The following is a 16,467-nucleotide window of genomic DNA, read 5'->3' as shown; positions in this document are numbered from 1 at the left end:
ATACTTTGACTGAAAACATTGGAGCCAGGTATTTGTTATTTTACTTGCTTCTATAGCGCTATCATTCTGCAGCACTGTACAGACATCATCACTGTCCCCATTGGGGCTCACACTCTACATTCCCTGTCAGTATGTCTGCAGAGGACAGGAGGAAATCAGAGAACCTGGAGGAAACCCGCATAGACACGGGGAGAACATACAAACTCCTTGCAGATGTTGTCCTTGGTGGGATTAGAAACCAGGACCCCAGCGCTGCAAAGCAACAGTGCTAACCACTGAGCCACAATACAGTGCTAACCACTGCGCCAACCGTGCTACTTCTGGACCTATATATACTATAATGATTGCAGAGTCCTGTAACATATAATATATTTGCGTGCAGCTCACTGAAGCCATGAAATGCTGGATATTGTAGTGGCGAGGGAAATGTGAATCACAGGGAGGATTGTCCAACCAGATGACAAGATCGCTAGTTGCCACTGGTAGAGAGGCAGTCCTATAAATCAACAGCAATTTCCAGAGCATCTCCCCCTTCTATAATTACGGAAAAAAACAATGCACAATATAGTGAAGAACCCATAATGAAGCATTAAAGGCAATCTGTCAGAAGGTTCTTGCTATGTAATCTGATAGCAGCATGATATAGGACAAGAGAGCCCGACTCCAGGGAAGTGTCACTTAGGCTACTTTCACACTAGCGTTTTTTTTAATCTGTCGCAATCCGTCGTTTTGGGCAAAGAACGGATCCTGCAAATGTGCCCGCAGGATGCGTTTTTTGCCCATAGACTTGTATTCGCGTCGGATGGCCACATGTCGCGTCCGTCGTGCAACGGATCCGTCGTGTTTTGGCGGACTGTTGGCACGAAAAAACATTCAAGTTAATGTTTTTTGTCCGTCGCGTCCGCCCTTTCCTACAGCGCATGCACGGCCGAAACTCCGCCCCCTCCTCCCCGGATTTCAGAATGGGCAGTGGATGCGTTGAAAAACTGCATCCGCTGCCCACATCATGCACAAATTTCACAACGTGCGTTGGTACGTCGGCCCGACGCATAGCGACGGACCCGTACCGACGCAAGTGTGAAAGTAGCCTTACTGGGCTGGTTGGTGTAGTTTTAAAAAAAGAATCCCTGTTTATTGGCTGTATATGTAGCAGCGGTCATAATTCTGAGCTGTGTATTACCCCTCCTAGTTTGGCAGCTTCTTGTGTATATTGTACATTGTCAGCAAGCTGCTAACAAGCGGTGCAGGTGGGGTTACACAGATTAACCTGACTGCTGTGCATGTGAGACCTAGTCAGGCAGTGATCATCTTCAGCTGATAAAACACTGACTGTATTGGAACTACGGCACACAGCCTAATATGTGACACATCCCTAGAATCAGGCTCACTTGCCCTACATTCTGCTGCTCTCAGATGGAATAGTAAAAACTTACTGACAGATTCCCTTTCATTTTTCTATGAGATATTTAAAAGATATATCAAAATCCAGAGCCTTTGCAGAAATGTTAAAGATATACAAATTATAGTATTGCTTAAAGGGGATGTACCAAGATTCAGTAGGATCTGGGAATCCTGAGATCTGGGTTTTGAAGTGCAAGTCAAGCATGCACACTAGTACTCGATTAATTCTCGGTGGGATCTTGGGAGTAAGACAAGCGCTGCCCTAGAGAATGAATGGCTCAGACACAGGCAGCTACTCAACCTCAAATCCATTCATACGGATCTCTCCGGAGTTCTGTTCTTGGGATTAGTGGGAGTCCGACCCTCACAAATCAACAAGGAAAGCAGTATCTTATTGATGGGGGAGAATTTATTAACTTGGTACAACCACTTTAATGGATTTATACTGAGCACCCATATTTCTAAAGACTGAGGGATGTCTCAGCTCTGCCATCTACAAGGTTATACAGGCTTAGGTCTATACTGAAAACAGTGATAAAAAGCAATAAAACAAGACAAAACAAAACAAAAAATCTACAAAAAGCCAGTTATCAGATTTTAAAAAAAAAGGAAAAAAAAAGGCGTTACTTGTAATAGATCTAATTTCAACAACACTTTTATATTAGAAATATAAATTAGTATAATAAATATAAATGCTGGAGAATGGCGTGTTAGGTGCATTAAAGAAGGCTATTTTTCACTGACGTGCTTTCTGTTTCCTGGACGGATATTATAGGCTGTTAGGAGAATGGTTTTCTTTACTTACCCAGGATTGTATAGCATAACCGCTGACAGATTTTCACATGATTTTGAAAGATCAGTCATAGACAAACTAAACGAGGACAGCAATCCGCTCTGTGGAACAAAATATGTGTTACCGGCAACACTATTAAAAAGTTACTTCATTTAAAGGGACTGTCACCCCATTTTAGGCCTATAAGCGAAGGCCACCACCATTCTATAATGCTGGAGATAAGCCCCCGGATGTAACCTGAAAAACAAGTTATATTATACACACCCAGGGGCGGTCCCGGTGCGGTCCGGTTCGATGGGCGTGCGGCCTCCCATCTTCATACGATGTTGTCCTCTTTGCTTCGTGTCGCGGCTCCTGCTCAGGCGTACTTTGTCTGCCCTGTTGAGGGTAGAGCAAAGTACTGCAGTGCTCAGGCGCCAGCAAAGGTCAGAGAGGCCCAGCGCCTGCGCACTGCAGTACTTTGCTCTGCTCTCAACAGGGCAGACAAAGTACACCTGCGCAGGAGCCGCGACAGGAAGCAAAGAAGAGAACGTCATGGTATGAAGATAGGAGGCTCCGGACCAGGACCGTTACGCCCATCGAACTGGACCCGGACCGCCCCTGGGTGAGTATAATCTCACTTGTTTTTCTTCTCTTTCAGGTTACATCGGGGGCTTATCTACAGCATTATAGAATGCTATAGATAATCCCCTGATGGCGGTGGCCTTAGCTTATAGGCCTAAAATGGGGCGACAGATTCCCTTTAAAAAAATACTATTGCATTGTATGTCGTCTTTGAAATCAGACATCGTATTATAGGGAGTTGCCCATTCTGAATAAAATCTTTCAATTGGAATTGTTCTCCAAAAATCAACTGTAATGCACACATCAACCTTACAGTCAGGGCTGTGGAGTTGGAGCCCATTTTGGTGGAGTCAGAATCATGGAAATTGAGGAGTTGGAGGTTTGGCTTACGGACTCCACAGCCCTGCTTACAGTAAAATTTTCCAGAAGTTTCTCCAAACCTTTGCGGACCAAGTCAATTGGTCGTCTTTGTAACACACACATGCGTTCTGTTCGGAGATGTGAACAACTGATTGTGGAGAGCTTAGCAATATGCCCCTTTCATTTTTTTTATACTGAAAAGGACTGTGAAAAAAGCAGGTTCATAGGGAGAGACCTGTCAATCAAATAGGAGACATCGGCTGAGGGGCCGGACTGGATCAGGCAGGTCACTTCCTAGCTGGCCTCTAAAACTATGTTGAGAAATACATACTTGGCTGAACTCACGCAGCCAAGCTCAGATTATGGCTGACAGTTGCTGGAGAAGCATCAATCTAATGACAGGATCCCTTTTTAATTGGGAACCTGCACAACGTCTCTTCAATTGTAATAGGGTAGATATGTCATCATCGCCAGCCATGCTTCAGTGGGAAAAGCCGACACTGCCTAGACACAGACCGTGGCGGCTTTTCCCACTTGTCCAGCAACGTCGGCTCCACGTGCAGGAAACAGAACAAATCTACCCACGGATCTTTATCCTCTCCTGCTTCCTTGGGGACACACAAAAAACGACACAGGGACCCCACAACCTTATTTGTCTACTTATATGAGACAGCCATACCTTCCAACCCTATATTATCATTATTGTGTACCTGGCTTGGGCTACATCAACAGTACACTGGTTCATACAACTGTGTCCCCAACCAAATTGCCACAGCCACACAGTATACCTATTCTAGCAAAACATCCTATTAGGCGATATTGTGATCAAGGCCACGGGTTGGCCGAAACGTTCTTGCCTATCGCTTCATCACTTCTAGTGTCTGAATAAACTTTACACTTGCAACAAAGAACTTTCACTATACGAGTGCAGTGATTACTTTACTTGATGGTTTATGGGACCTCTGGCCCCGTTCAATGGCACCGTGAGACAGAGTGGTTGAGTGCTAGCTTTCTATGCTTTCTATACCTGGTCAGATTGTGTGCTCACAACCACTGAAAAAACTTAGGCTGCTGTAGACTCAAGAAGAAGGAACAATTGAAAGCTGGAAACAAATGGGTTAAACATGCGCTGCCGTCAAAGGATGATGAGAAGACAGAAATCCAAAGTGTGCGATTTATTGGTCAACAGTTTCGAAGTTTCAAACATCTTCATCGGGAGAAGATCACCATGGTTTGTCTTGAAGAAAAAGTTTGAAACTTTGAAACGCGTTGACCAATTAACCATGTTTTGGATTCCTGCCTTATCATCTATTGACGGCAGCACAGGTTAAACAGATTTGTTTCCAGCTTTCTATAGGGGTTATCTAGGCATAGTAACATGGTGCGCTATTCCTGATGTACATAGAGTAGATCGATGTTCTCAGTTATGGTTGCTTTATATGTGACTTCTGTCGATTAACGTGTATTAATTACACAAACAAATCTACGTGCCATGACTGAACTTATTACTAATGTAAACCAAAGGATACAACCAGAAAACTGGGAGCTTCATCTGAAACAATGATTACACAAAACTGCCTCTTCTTAGCTAGAAAATATATGATTTACCATATTTTTTTTGTCTTACCTTCCTTTTTTCCCTTAATTTAGCAGCTTCTTTTGGATGATTAAAGCGGAACATGTTGGTCCTTCCCAAGAGGATGACAGCACCTTGAAATACAAACCAAAATGATTTTGCATACAATATTCAATAGACGTTATTAGATTCACTAAATAATGAAAAGATCATTTCAATATTGCAAAAAAGGGAAATAAGCTTCACATATTGTTCTGTATAATGTGAAAAGTATTATCAAACTTTTTAAGGCATCCTTCCCACAGCCCAGATATACCTAGTCTTGTATTACATCCTGGAAAGTACAATAGGGATTTAAAGGAAAAATACTGCTAAATAAGAATGCTTTAAAAAATAAAAATGTTCTAATAGTTAACATTTTGTTAAAAAAAAATAAAAATAAAAAAAATGAAAGAACAAAAGCAAAATCTAAATCAAATCAATATTTGGTATGACCAGCTTTTTGCCTCCAAAACAGAATCAAAGCATCAATTCTTCTAGGCCAGGGGTAGGTAGTTAATTTTTCCGAGGGTCCACATGAGAGACCGTGACTGTTGTGGAGGGATGAGCCAACAGACTGAAATTAATTCTGCTCAATATTCATATTACCATTAATTATATTATTTTAAAATTAATTGTATCACTTAATATTGATCAGAATTAAATATGCTGCCATCCCCTATATACAGTATGAGCCTCCATATATTCTTCTTATATACAGATACACCCCAAAAACAATATAAAAATCCCCCCAAAACATTTACTTTGCTCGCATTGCCCAACACTCTGTTTCGGTCTTTGCTGTGTGCACTAATGCTCCACATAGAAAACACGATGTAGCGACATCATTGTGCCTGCCGTCTCTGTTACAGACGCTGAATGGCGGGAGAAGGAGCCGGAGGGCTTTCACCTCCACCATTGTATTCACAGCTATTGGCATATAAAGGATGCACATACGGGTGAAGTTGGGATGCTGGGCGGGGAAGGGCAGTCACATGGTGCGAGCTGTGGGCCAGTGTTTTCAGCCATTTGGACTTTTCCCAAATCTGTTCTAGATACACTTGCAGTTTTTGAAGAAACTCAGTGGGGTGATTGTTCTAAACATCTTGGAGAACTAACCAAAGATCTTCTGTCAATGAAAGCTTGCGCAAATCCTTCTGTCTCAGAATTCTAGACAGGCTTGGTGGTGTTCAGATCAGTGCCCTGTGGTGGTCATATCATGCAGCATCAATAGTAAAAACATATAATGTTAAAAATAATAAAAAAATCATTATATACTCATCCTCCGACGGCCCCCGGATCCAGCCCAGGCCGTTCCCGCTCCTCGCGTGCCGCTCCGGTCCCCAGAATGCATTGCGGCAATGATCAGAGATGACGTAGCGGTCTCGCGAGATCGCTACATCATCACGTGTTATTGCCGCTTGGGACCAGAGCGGCGCGCGAGGAGCGGGAAAGGCCTGGGCTGGATCCGGGGGCCATCGGAGGGTGAGTATATAACTATTTTTTATTTTAATTCATCTTTTAACAGGGATATGGTACCCACATTGCTATATATACTGTGTGGGCTGTGTTATATACTGCATGGGCTGTGTTATATACTACGTCGCTGTGCTATATACTACGTCGGCTGTGCAATATAATATGTGGCTGTGTAATATACTACGTGGGCTGTGCTATATACTGCGTGGGCTGTGCTATATACCGTGTCGGCTCTGCAATATACTACGTGGGCTGTGCTATATACTACGTGGACTGTGCAATATACTACGTGGCTGTGCTATATACTACGTGAGGCTACGTGGGCTGTGTTATATACTATGTTGCTGTGCTAGATACTACGTCGGCTGTGCAATATACTACGTGGGCTGTGTAATATTTAACGTGGCTGTAATATACTGCGTGGGCTGTGCTATATACTGCGTGGGCTGTTATATACTGTGTCGGCTGTGCAATATACTACGTGGGCTGTGCAATATACTACTTGGCTGTGCAATATACTACTTGGCTGTGCAATATACTATGTGGGACTCTGTGGCTGTGTTATATACTGCATGGTTATATAGTACGTTGCTGTGCTATATACTACACGGCTGTGCTATATACTACGCGGCTGTTCTATATACTATGCGGCTGTGCTATATACTACGCGGCTGTGCTATATACTACGCGGCTGTGCTATATACTACGCGGCTGTGCTATATACTATGTGGCTGTGCTATATACTATGTGGGCTGTGCAATATACTATGTGGGCTGTGTTATACACTTAGTGGGCTGTGTTATACACTTAGTGGGCTGTGTTATACACTACGTCGCTGTGTAATATACTACGTGGCCGGCCGTGAACAATCAGCAACAGGTGCACTCCGGCCGTGAATTGGCGCGGGATTTGAACCACGCTTTGCTAATTGGTCACGTCCGGACAGCCGAATTCTGTGTATTCATTGTATTATTCTAAAATCTTCATAAATTAACTACATACAGTACAGACCAAAAGTTTGGACACACCTTCTCATTTAAATATTTTTCTGTATTTTCAGGACTATGAAAATTGTACATTCACACTGAAGGCATCAAAAATATGAATTAACACATGTGGAATTATATACTTAACAAAAAAGTGTGAAACAACTGAAAATATGTCTTATATTCTAGGTTCTTCAAAGTAGCCACCTTTTGCTTTGATGACTTCTTTGCACTCTCTTGGCATTCTCTTGATGAGCTTCAAGAGGTAGTCACTGGGAATGGTCTTCCAACAATCTTGAAGGAGCTCCCAGAGATGCTTAGCACTTGTTGACCCTTTTGCCTTCACTCTGCGGTCCAGCTCACCCCAAACCATCTCGATTGGGTTCAGGTCTGGTGAGCACCCCATCACCCTCCTTCTTGATCAAATAGCCCTTACACAGCCTGGAGGTGTGTTTGGGGTCATTGTCCTGTTGAAAAATAAATGATGGTCCAACTAAAAGCAAACCGGATGGAATAGCATGCCGCTGCAAGATGCTGTGGTAGCCACGCTGGTTCAGTATGCCTTTAATTTTGAATAAATCCCCAACAGTGTCACCAGCAAAGCACCTCCTCCATGCTTCACGGTAGGAACCAGGCATGTAGAGTCCATCCATTCACCTTTTCTGCATCGCACAAAGACACGGTGGTTGGAACCAAAGATCTCAAATTTGGACTCATCAGACCAAAGCACAGATTTCCACTGGTCTAATGTCCATTCCTTTTGTTCTTTAGCCCAAACAAGTCTCTTCTGCTTGTTGCCTGTCCTTACCAGTGGTTTCCTAGCAGCTATTTTACCATGAAGGCCTGCTGCACAAAGTCCCCTCTTAACAGTTGTTGTAGAGATGTGTCTGCTTCTAGAACTCTATGTGGCATTGACCTGGTCTCTAATCTGAGCTGCTGTTAACCTGCGATTTCTGAGGCTGGTGACTCGGATGAACTTATCCTCAGAAGCCAAGGGGACTCTTGGTCTTCCTTTCCTGGGGCGGTCCTCATGTGAGCCAGTTTCTTTGTAGCGCTTGATGGTTTTTGCCACTGCACTTGGGGACACTTTCAAAGCTTTCCCAATTTTTCGGACTGACTGACCTTCATTTCTTAAAGTAATGATGGCCACTCGTTTTTCTTTACTTAGAATTTGTATTATGGCAAGAAAAAAGCAGCTAACAGTCTATTCAGTAGGACTATCAGCTGTGTATCCACCAGACTTCGGCACAACACAACTGATGGTCCCAAACCCATTTATAAGGCAATAAATCCCACTTATTAAACCTGACAGGGCACACCTGTGAAGTGAAAACCATTCCCGGTGACTACCTCTTGAAGCTCATCAAGAGAATGCCAAGAGTGTGCAAAGCAGTCATCAAAGCTAAAGGTGGCTACTTTGAAGAACCTAGAATATAAGACATAATTTCAGTGGTTTCACACTTTTTTGTTAAGTATATAATTCCACATGTGTTAATTCATAGTGTGAATGTACAATTTTCATAGTCATGAAAATACAGAAAAATCTTTAAATGAGAAGGTGTGTCCAAACTTTTGGTCTGTACTGTACATATTCTAGAATACCCGATGTGTTAGACTCCGGCCACCATCTAGTATGTCCATAAAGACCAATTCTTGTCAGACTTCTCAAAAAAGTAGAATGATGTGATCGACGAGACGTCTCAGCTCCTGCACTAAATTACCTTGGCGACCACTGCATCTACGGTCCTGAAATTAGCCCATTTCTTGGTATCTTCAATGTTAAGAAATACAGGAAGTTATTTGTCTATCATACAATACCATCGGTGAGGCATTTAATTGGCGCTACATTTATTCTGCAGCATTAGGACAACCATTATATAACATACAGCCAATGTCACTAAGATGTAACTTCAGAGGAAAGAAGAATGAGGAGTCCTGAAGTGATATGCCCACCCCAAAACAAAACAAACAAAAAAAAATATATAATATATATATATACAAAAATATAAATAAAAACACTACCTTGCCTAGGGTATAAAGTGATACATCGATGGAATCCGGCCCTATGTCCCTATATCATGCTGCTGTCAGATTGCATAAGCACCTGTTAACAGATTCCCTTTAAAAGGTGGCAAGGCAATTCAAAACTGAAAGCAAAACATGAAATTTCTATAATTTATGATAAAAAAAAATTAAAATTTTAAGACCAGTACAAATGAATTTCATCTCAACAAGAGACAGAATGTATAGCGGAATTTCAACCTAGAAACAGAGGCTGTGCAGTTAATACACGTCCAATGATACAGCAATAAAAGTTTAATTTTATATTACAATATGACTCAGAACTCAGAAAGTATAATGTAATAGAATAAAATGCAATTTTGTGTGACTGCAGTTTGGAAGCTTATCACATTACAGTCAGGTGATGGTTTATATTTTTAAGCACTTTTTGACGCTGCCCGATCAATTATGGTGGAATCATCTGAGCCCTCATGTAAACTCATCCACACTTGTTGATCTTTTTTTGTTTCCAATCTTGCTACAACTCAAAATTTATAATCAGCCATCTGCCAATTACTCACCGCAAAGCCTGGGGAGGCGCAAGTTAAGCTCTCCGCGGCTCCAATGTTCCTACAAAGTCGTTATATCAGTTCAGCTAAGTGTCATATTAAAAACACTTGTAAGATAGAAAGAAAATGCCGTAGGGGCCAGATCAGAATTACAAATGAGCGTATGACGGCTATTGCAATAAAACAATTAAATAAGTCCCTTAAGGGAGAAAAATAACCTGATTATTAACCTTGCGGAAGACTATTTATGAGCTGGGTCTTGGTTCTTGCGAAGCCATGTGTTACATTAAATGCTCTGTATAATACAAAGCTCAATCACGGAGCAATTTTACAGAGTTTAAATATTTCCACATCACTTTGATCAGTTCAGTAATCTGAGAAATGTGCGATAATAATAACAACAAAACAGATGGTAAATTGATGAACTAGGCGGAAGGTTAAGCACAACGGTTATGTATGGACCATTGCTCATTTCTTTCACAAGGTATTTCGCTGCCTCTTATGCCGCAGTTCATTTTAATTCAGTAAGCCTTGACAATGGACTCAGGTCTTACACATTAAAAACTATTCCCCATTACCTATTTTTCTTCATTAGTGAGAGAACCATTATTCAAAGGATCATCTGACCAATGTGGGTTCTTGTTTGGATTTGGGCACAATTATTCATCTACAATGTATTTTGATTGGTCATTACTTGCCGGCTACCATTCTCTGGTGATGGGAGCTGTGGTAAGCCATATAACTGCGATGATTGTCTGTCTTTGAGACTATATGGTTAGAGTTATGAGGGGCTAGTGGCACAGAAAAATATCTAATTGGCTTTACGAGCACTGCACAGCCATGACAGTGATCCGCTAACTGAGCAAATCTTATGGCATTATTCCCATCACATCTATATTTATGGTAAATCCTTACAGTAGGTCATAAATCTATAGTGGGTGTGTGCCCCACCAATGAAACACATATGTATCTCGAGAACAGAGGCCCGGCACACGCTACTTCAGTGGAGAGGTGGTCGGAATTCCCTTACAATTGAATAGGAATTCCGACCACCTCACCGCCAACATGGGCACTAGTCTCAAGATAGATTTGGTTCTGTTGGTAGGATTGGCATGTACTATACCTTTATGATACATCCTATGGGTATGCCATCAATGTACAAAAAGGGAACATACTAAAAACAGAAGCAAAAACAACAAAGAAACAACATGATAAAGTTACTCAAAAAAGGGATTGGGATCACTGCTGTGCAACAAAATGTATGCGTTATGCCGCAGCTATTATGTATCCAGCTCAGCGCCTTCTAGACAATACAATGCTCTTTGAAGTCCCTGTTCTTCTCTTTTCATCAATACTGTATCTGAGTCCATGAATGCTCAGTCTGAAGAGGATGTACATCTGAAAATGCACAAGTGTCTTGTATTTTTAACAACCCTAGTTATCATTGTATTCACCTTTGAAAAGACACTGACATATTGACTCACTAATTTGCCCCAGTTTTTGGCATAACTGCAGACAAAATGTCAGCTTATAAAATGCCTAAAAATATTCAAATAATCAATATTTTTTGCTTTTCCTTCCAAAAGTAGAAAGTTATGTACAAAGGGTTGTGGTCTCAAAAGTGTGGTTGTTTTAGGACAGATTTATTAAAAAGGTTTCCCAGGATCAGAATGTTAATGACCCATTGAAAAGAGAGGTCATCAATATCACATTGGTGAGGATCGGATTCTGGATAGTTGGAGACAGCAGCACTTGTACAAGTGATGAGGCCTTTTCAGTGTGCACATTAATCCATCTATCTACACAGTTTTAGCGATGTAGGGTACTGAATGGGACAACACTGAAACAAACGGCAGTGCCAAGTAGGCAACGCGCAGGTAGATGGAGCAATGTAGGAACAACACTCTCCATGGGCCGTCCAAACCACAGATTAGTAGAGATGCCAAGAGGTAAATCCATGCCTATCTAATATTGATGGCCTACCTTAACGAGAGGTCAGCAATATTCTGATGCTGTAAAAAGCAAAATATCATCTACCCATAGCAAGTGTAGACTCCACATACTAACTGAGCCAAAAATGTATTATTAGGAGTCATGCCTCTTTAAAGTGAACCTGACAACTAATACATCTGATCCACAAGACGTCCTGTAGACCAGTTGGACAGGCACCCTGATGGCTTCTCCCCACCCGCTGCCCTGGATTCATAGGTACGTATCAGCCTACATGGGCATGCACGCAGTGTTTCAGGGTTAAAGATATATGGCTGGAAACCTGCAGCTACTGTCTCATACACGCTGGCCCCAACCACAAACATCGGCTGTCAGGTTCACTTTAATAAATAAATAAAAAATAGTGTAAAATCATTCCAACCATCTTTTTTAGACTAGGGTTGATAAATCGATCTAAACCTCTGATAGTTAACACCTGTATCAATTTAATAGGAAACTGCATTTATCGAAGTCAGGATATTCGACTTTTCATTACGGTTTGAGAATTCCTTCCTATATAGGGAAATATTGAGAGTCCTCAGTAGTTGGTACCAAGATATATATCTTTCCTGTTCCTACATAGGGAACACAATAAAACGGAATAATTTAATAAATGATCAAAATCAGGTGTAAATTGATCAGCGCAGATCCGGGGAATAAAACGATCAGGTGATGATTAACATTGATAAAGCAGCTAGGTAATAGGGAGACGTGAAGTAATCAGAATCCATGGAGGCCGGGTTTGTACTGTAGCATCGCATGGTCTGAATGGAGCTTCTAAATGTGAAATGAACCTGTTTAATGACCTGGGTTTTCCACTTCATGAGCTCATTTCAGAATCGAGACTCATTACTGAAACATGCAATCATCAAATGAAGCTTTTCCCCGATATATACTAGGTGCTTACATATTAATCAGAGCGACATTGGAAGTGGAATTAAGTTAATTACATTGATATAAACTCATTTATATAAGACATTATTCTTGTTCACGAAAAATATATTTCCACAAAACACTGTAAAGGAAAGCATTACATGACATGCAATTACCAACACTAGCTTAATAGGGTTCACCGGGATTATACAGATATAGCTGAGCGGAATAACTTACTGTAATATCAATATTTTCACAATTTACATAGGACTGCAGATAATCGTTGAAATAAAATTACATGAAATAATTAAAATAAAAATCAGTTCTGCTAAATGTGTACAATACCTGGGCAAGAGATCTTTCAAAAGGTACATATACATAATATTATAAGGCGGCCTTGTGCAATTCTGTGTGCATGGCCGCATATGGCATTACCGAGCGAGCTGCATTGTAATCAGGGTCCTGCTGTGTGATGCCTCCGCGAGAAAAGCTCTTTACTGAATTCTATGGACCATTTATACTGTATATTTCTACAAATTGAGCTCATCTGAAGACAGACTAAACACAATGTTTTCCCCATAATGGTAGTTTTCCATGATCCTTACCAGTTTTGCTGCATTTATTAGCACAGTTCGCAAATTGCCTCTTCAGAGAGGAAGGGGACTAGAGCTCTAGCGCCACCTATAGGAAGTAGCAATCCTAGAAGTCAATATCGACCCATTAATAAGCCTCCTCACATGAGTTAGGATAAAAGTCAAACCAGAAACTCAATCTATAGACATGGTATTTCAGGATGTTGACCCTCGTCAGTACAAAGTCGGATCTCATTTGGCTAGATGAGCAGCTTAAGACTGGGATCTAAGGGGTAATGTTTCTCCTTGTGCAGAGAAAGTGTCTATAAATTGAGATCCTGGTTTGGCTTTTATCCTAAGCAAGGCTGATTAAAGGGTTGGCACTACAGTTCTAGTCCTCTTCCTCTCTGAAGAGGCAATATGCATATTTACATTTCCCAGAGGAGCATGCATGGCTTAGAAGTCTCCTCACTAGTGTGCCAAGGGCCCACCAGTAACTGACGCTGTGGCAAAAAAATACAATTTGCACCAGTGTAATGTGAATTCACCATTAATATCTTTAGCTAGCATTTTAAAGGGGTTGTCGGGGCTATATTAAAAACATTATCAGAGGCTTGGCTGGTATAAAACCAACAAAAAAAAAACTTGCCCCTGTGGTGGTCTGTGCTGGCAGGGAAAGTGATGACATCCCGTTCATGGTCACCTGAGAACTGCTAATTGGCTACAGCTGTAAGGTGGCTAGAATGGAGAATTAGCAGAGAAACTTACGATGCGCCTTTCTAGTCACTTGACTGTGGCGTCCAATCCAAGCCCTGTGGACACCATCACTAGTGGTCCTGGTGCAGACCAGCAAAGCAACCCGGGATGGATCCATCGAGGGGGACACTAGGTCAGTGTGCCAGAAAAATATAGCTACCGATAACGGTATTTCTCTGACCCCATGACGGCAACACGGAGAGAGGGGATCTGCCCCGCGGGGACAGGAAAACTACAGATAAAAAAACGGTACCCCTCTTCCGCATCAGTTGTTTTACAGAGCACTAAAGATACTTTCAGACTAAATCGATATTACTAATTAAATTAAATATTTATTATTACTGAACGGAAGCACTGTGTGACAATATTTACTAAATAACTGAATGTGCACACCCACATATGAAGGGAGGGAATATACGGGTGCCGTCATGGGGTCAGAGAAACAGCGTTAATCGGTAAGTAACGTTATTTTTCTCTCTCCCCCCCACCACGGAGAGAATGGGGGCACCACAGAGAGTATTGCAGAGATATGCAGATTAGGGTGGGACCACCGCCTCCAGAACCCATTTGCCAAAAGTAAGATCTGAAGAGGAGGCTAGATCCAGCCGATAGTGGCTGAAGAATGTAGAGGGAGAGGACCAAGTATCGGCTCTACATATCTGTTCTATCAAGGCTCCGGCTCTTTCCGCCCAGGAAGTTGCCACTGATCTTGTTGAGTGAGCCTTTATTTTCTCCGGAATGGCAGCCCCGTGAGAGGAGTATGAGAGTGTGATACCATTTCTTATCCACCTTGCGAGTGTACTTTTGGATGCTTTCTGCCCTTTCCGCGGTCCCTGAAAGCACACAAAAAGAGACCTATCCTTCCTACACTCCCGTGTAGCCGCTAGATATTGCACTATGCATCTCCTGACGTCTAGGGTGTGTAAGGCTTTCTCCCTACTATTTTTGGGGTTAGGACAGAAAGCAGGAGGGATATTTCCTGAGCCCTGTGAAAACGTGACACCACTTTTTTCACGCGAGTGAAAGGTGGGTATGCCGATAGAGCCTGAATATCGCTGACCCTGCACGCTCAAGTTAAGGCCACTAGTAAGGAAGTTTTAAGGGACAGCACTTTCAGCAGGGCTTCTGATAGAGGTTCAAAAGGAGCCTTCGTTATAGCTGAGAGGACCAAATTCAGATCCCAGAACACCCTGAGATAGGATAGGTCTGGATCTACTTGCAGCCTTGTTAAATTTAGCTATCCAGCAATTCCCAACCAAGTCATAATTGTACAGGGCTCCTAGTGCCGCAACCTGAACTTTTAAGGTACTTGTGACCAACCCCTGTTCTAGGCCCTTCTGCAAAAAATTCTAATATGGTCGCTGAGTGGAACCTCCCGCCCCAAGAAGCGACTGACACGGAGATACATTTTTTCCAGATTCTACGGTATGTTCTGGCAGTTACAGGATTTCTACTTTGTTGGAGAATGGCAATTAAGTTTGGGGAGAACCCCCTATTGCTCAAAAGTGACCTTTCAAGTTCCATGCTGTCAAGAGTAAGTTTTTTACTTGTGGATGGATCGCAGGACCTTGGGAAAGAAGGTCCGGAAGGATTCAAGGGTCTGAGATGGACAGCAGAAAGGGGCTATCAAGATTACCCTTGCCCCGTTCTCCCGAATCTTCCTCAGGACTGCTGGAATCAGGGCCATAGGCGGGAAGCGTAGGCTAGGTGGTAATCCTAAGGTATCATGAGGGCATATGGAGCAACATGGGTTCCCCAGGGGATCTATTGAACAGAGGGTGTCGACTTTCTGGTTTTTGCTGTTTGCGAACAGGTCTATGGCTGGATAACTCCATGCTTTTACAATTTGATCGAAAACCGACTGTTTCAATTTCCACTCGCCCTGTCTTAGCTGGGTTCGGCTCAGGAAATCCGCTGTTTGATTTTCTGTCCCCTTTATGTGTCGTGCTGACAGAGAATTCAAGCTGATTGTCCGAGAATATTCTCACATAGTGGGACTGGAGAGAGCCCAAAAAGTGCATCAGGGCGAACTTTACAACTAGGAGCTCCTTCACACTTGAGGATACCGATCTTAATTCCCCTTTCCAAACTCCTTGGGCTATTTGACTTTTTATGTGAGCCCTCCACCCTCTGGGACTTGCATCTGTAGTCAAGATTTGAGAAATTGGCTATGTCCAGGGAACACCCTGAATTAAGTTGTCTGTGTTCGTCCACCATTGCAGCGAGAGGACTGTTTCTGATGATATATTTAACAGCCCTTCTAAATTCCCTCTTAGAGAATTTTCTACTGCCAATATTTCCCACTGCAATTTTCTGTTATGAACCTGAGCCCACTGGACAGCCGGGATACATGAAGTCATGGTTTCTTGGAGTGACATAGCCTTCCACAGAGTAGTAGAGGGGAAGGGTATCGCTTGAGTTGCCAGTTCTGCCATATTTTGTTTTTTCCGATCCAGGAGGCAGCATTCCTGATTGCTCGAGTCCAGTAATACGCCCAACTACTCCTGTA

At 42.3% G+C, this 16,467-nt stretch overlaps 1 protein-coding gene across 3 annotated transcripts in view; it reads right to left on the bottom strand.

Annotated features, from left to right (window-relative positions):
• The window catches only part of KIF16B (kinesin family member 16B), a 376,655-nt gene that overhangs the window by 191,342 nt on the left and 168,846 nt on the right, over nucleotides 1-16,467 (bottom strand). For all 3 annotated transcript variants that reach the window (XM_077282562.1, XM_077282563.1, XM_077282561.1), the window contains exons 16-17: nucleotides 4,746-4,828; nucleotides 2,207-2,295 (exon numbers count right to left, since the gene is read on the bottom strand). In XM_077282562.1, coding sequence (XP_077138677.1) covers nucleotides 2,207-2,295; nucleotides 4,746-4,828 — 172 coding nt within the window. The remainder of the gene's footprint in view (nucleotides 1-2,206; nucleotides 2,296-4,745; nucleotides 4,829-16,467) is intronic.

This window comes from Ranitomeya variabilis, chromosome 2, assembly GCF_051348905.1.
Source record: "Ranitomeya variabilis isolate aRanVar5 chromosome 2, aRanVar5.hap1, whole genome shotgun sequence".
NCBI classification, from domain to species: Eukaryota; Metazoa; Chordata; class Amphibia; order Anura; family Dendrobatidae; genus Ranitomeya; species Ranitomeya variabilis.
The sequence above is the reverse complement of the archived record's forward strand: the minus strand, read 5'-3'. Positions and strand labels throughout refer to the sequence as shown.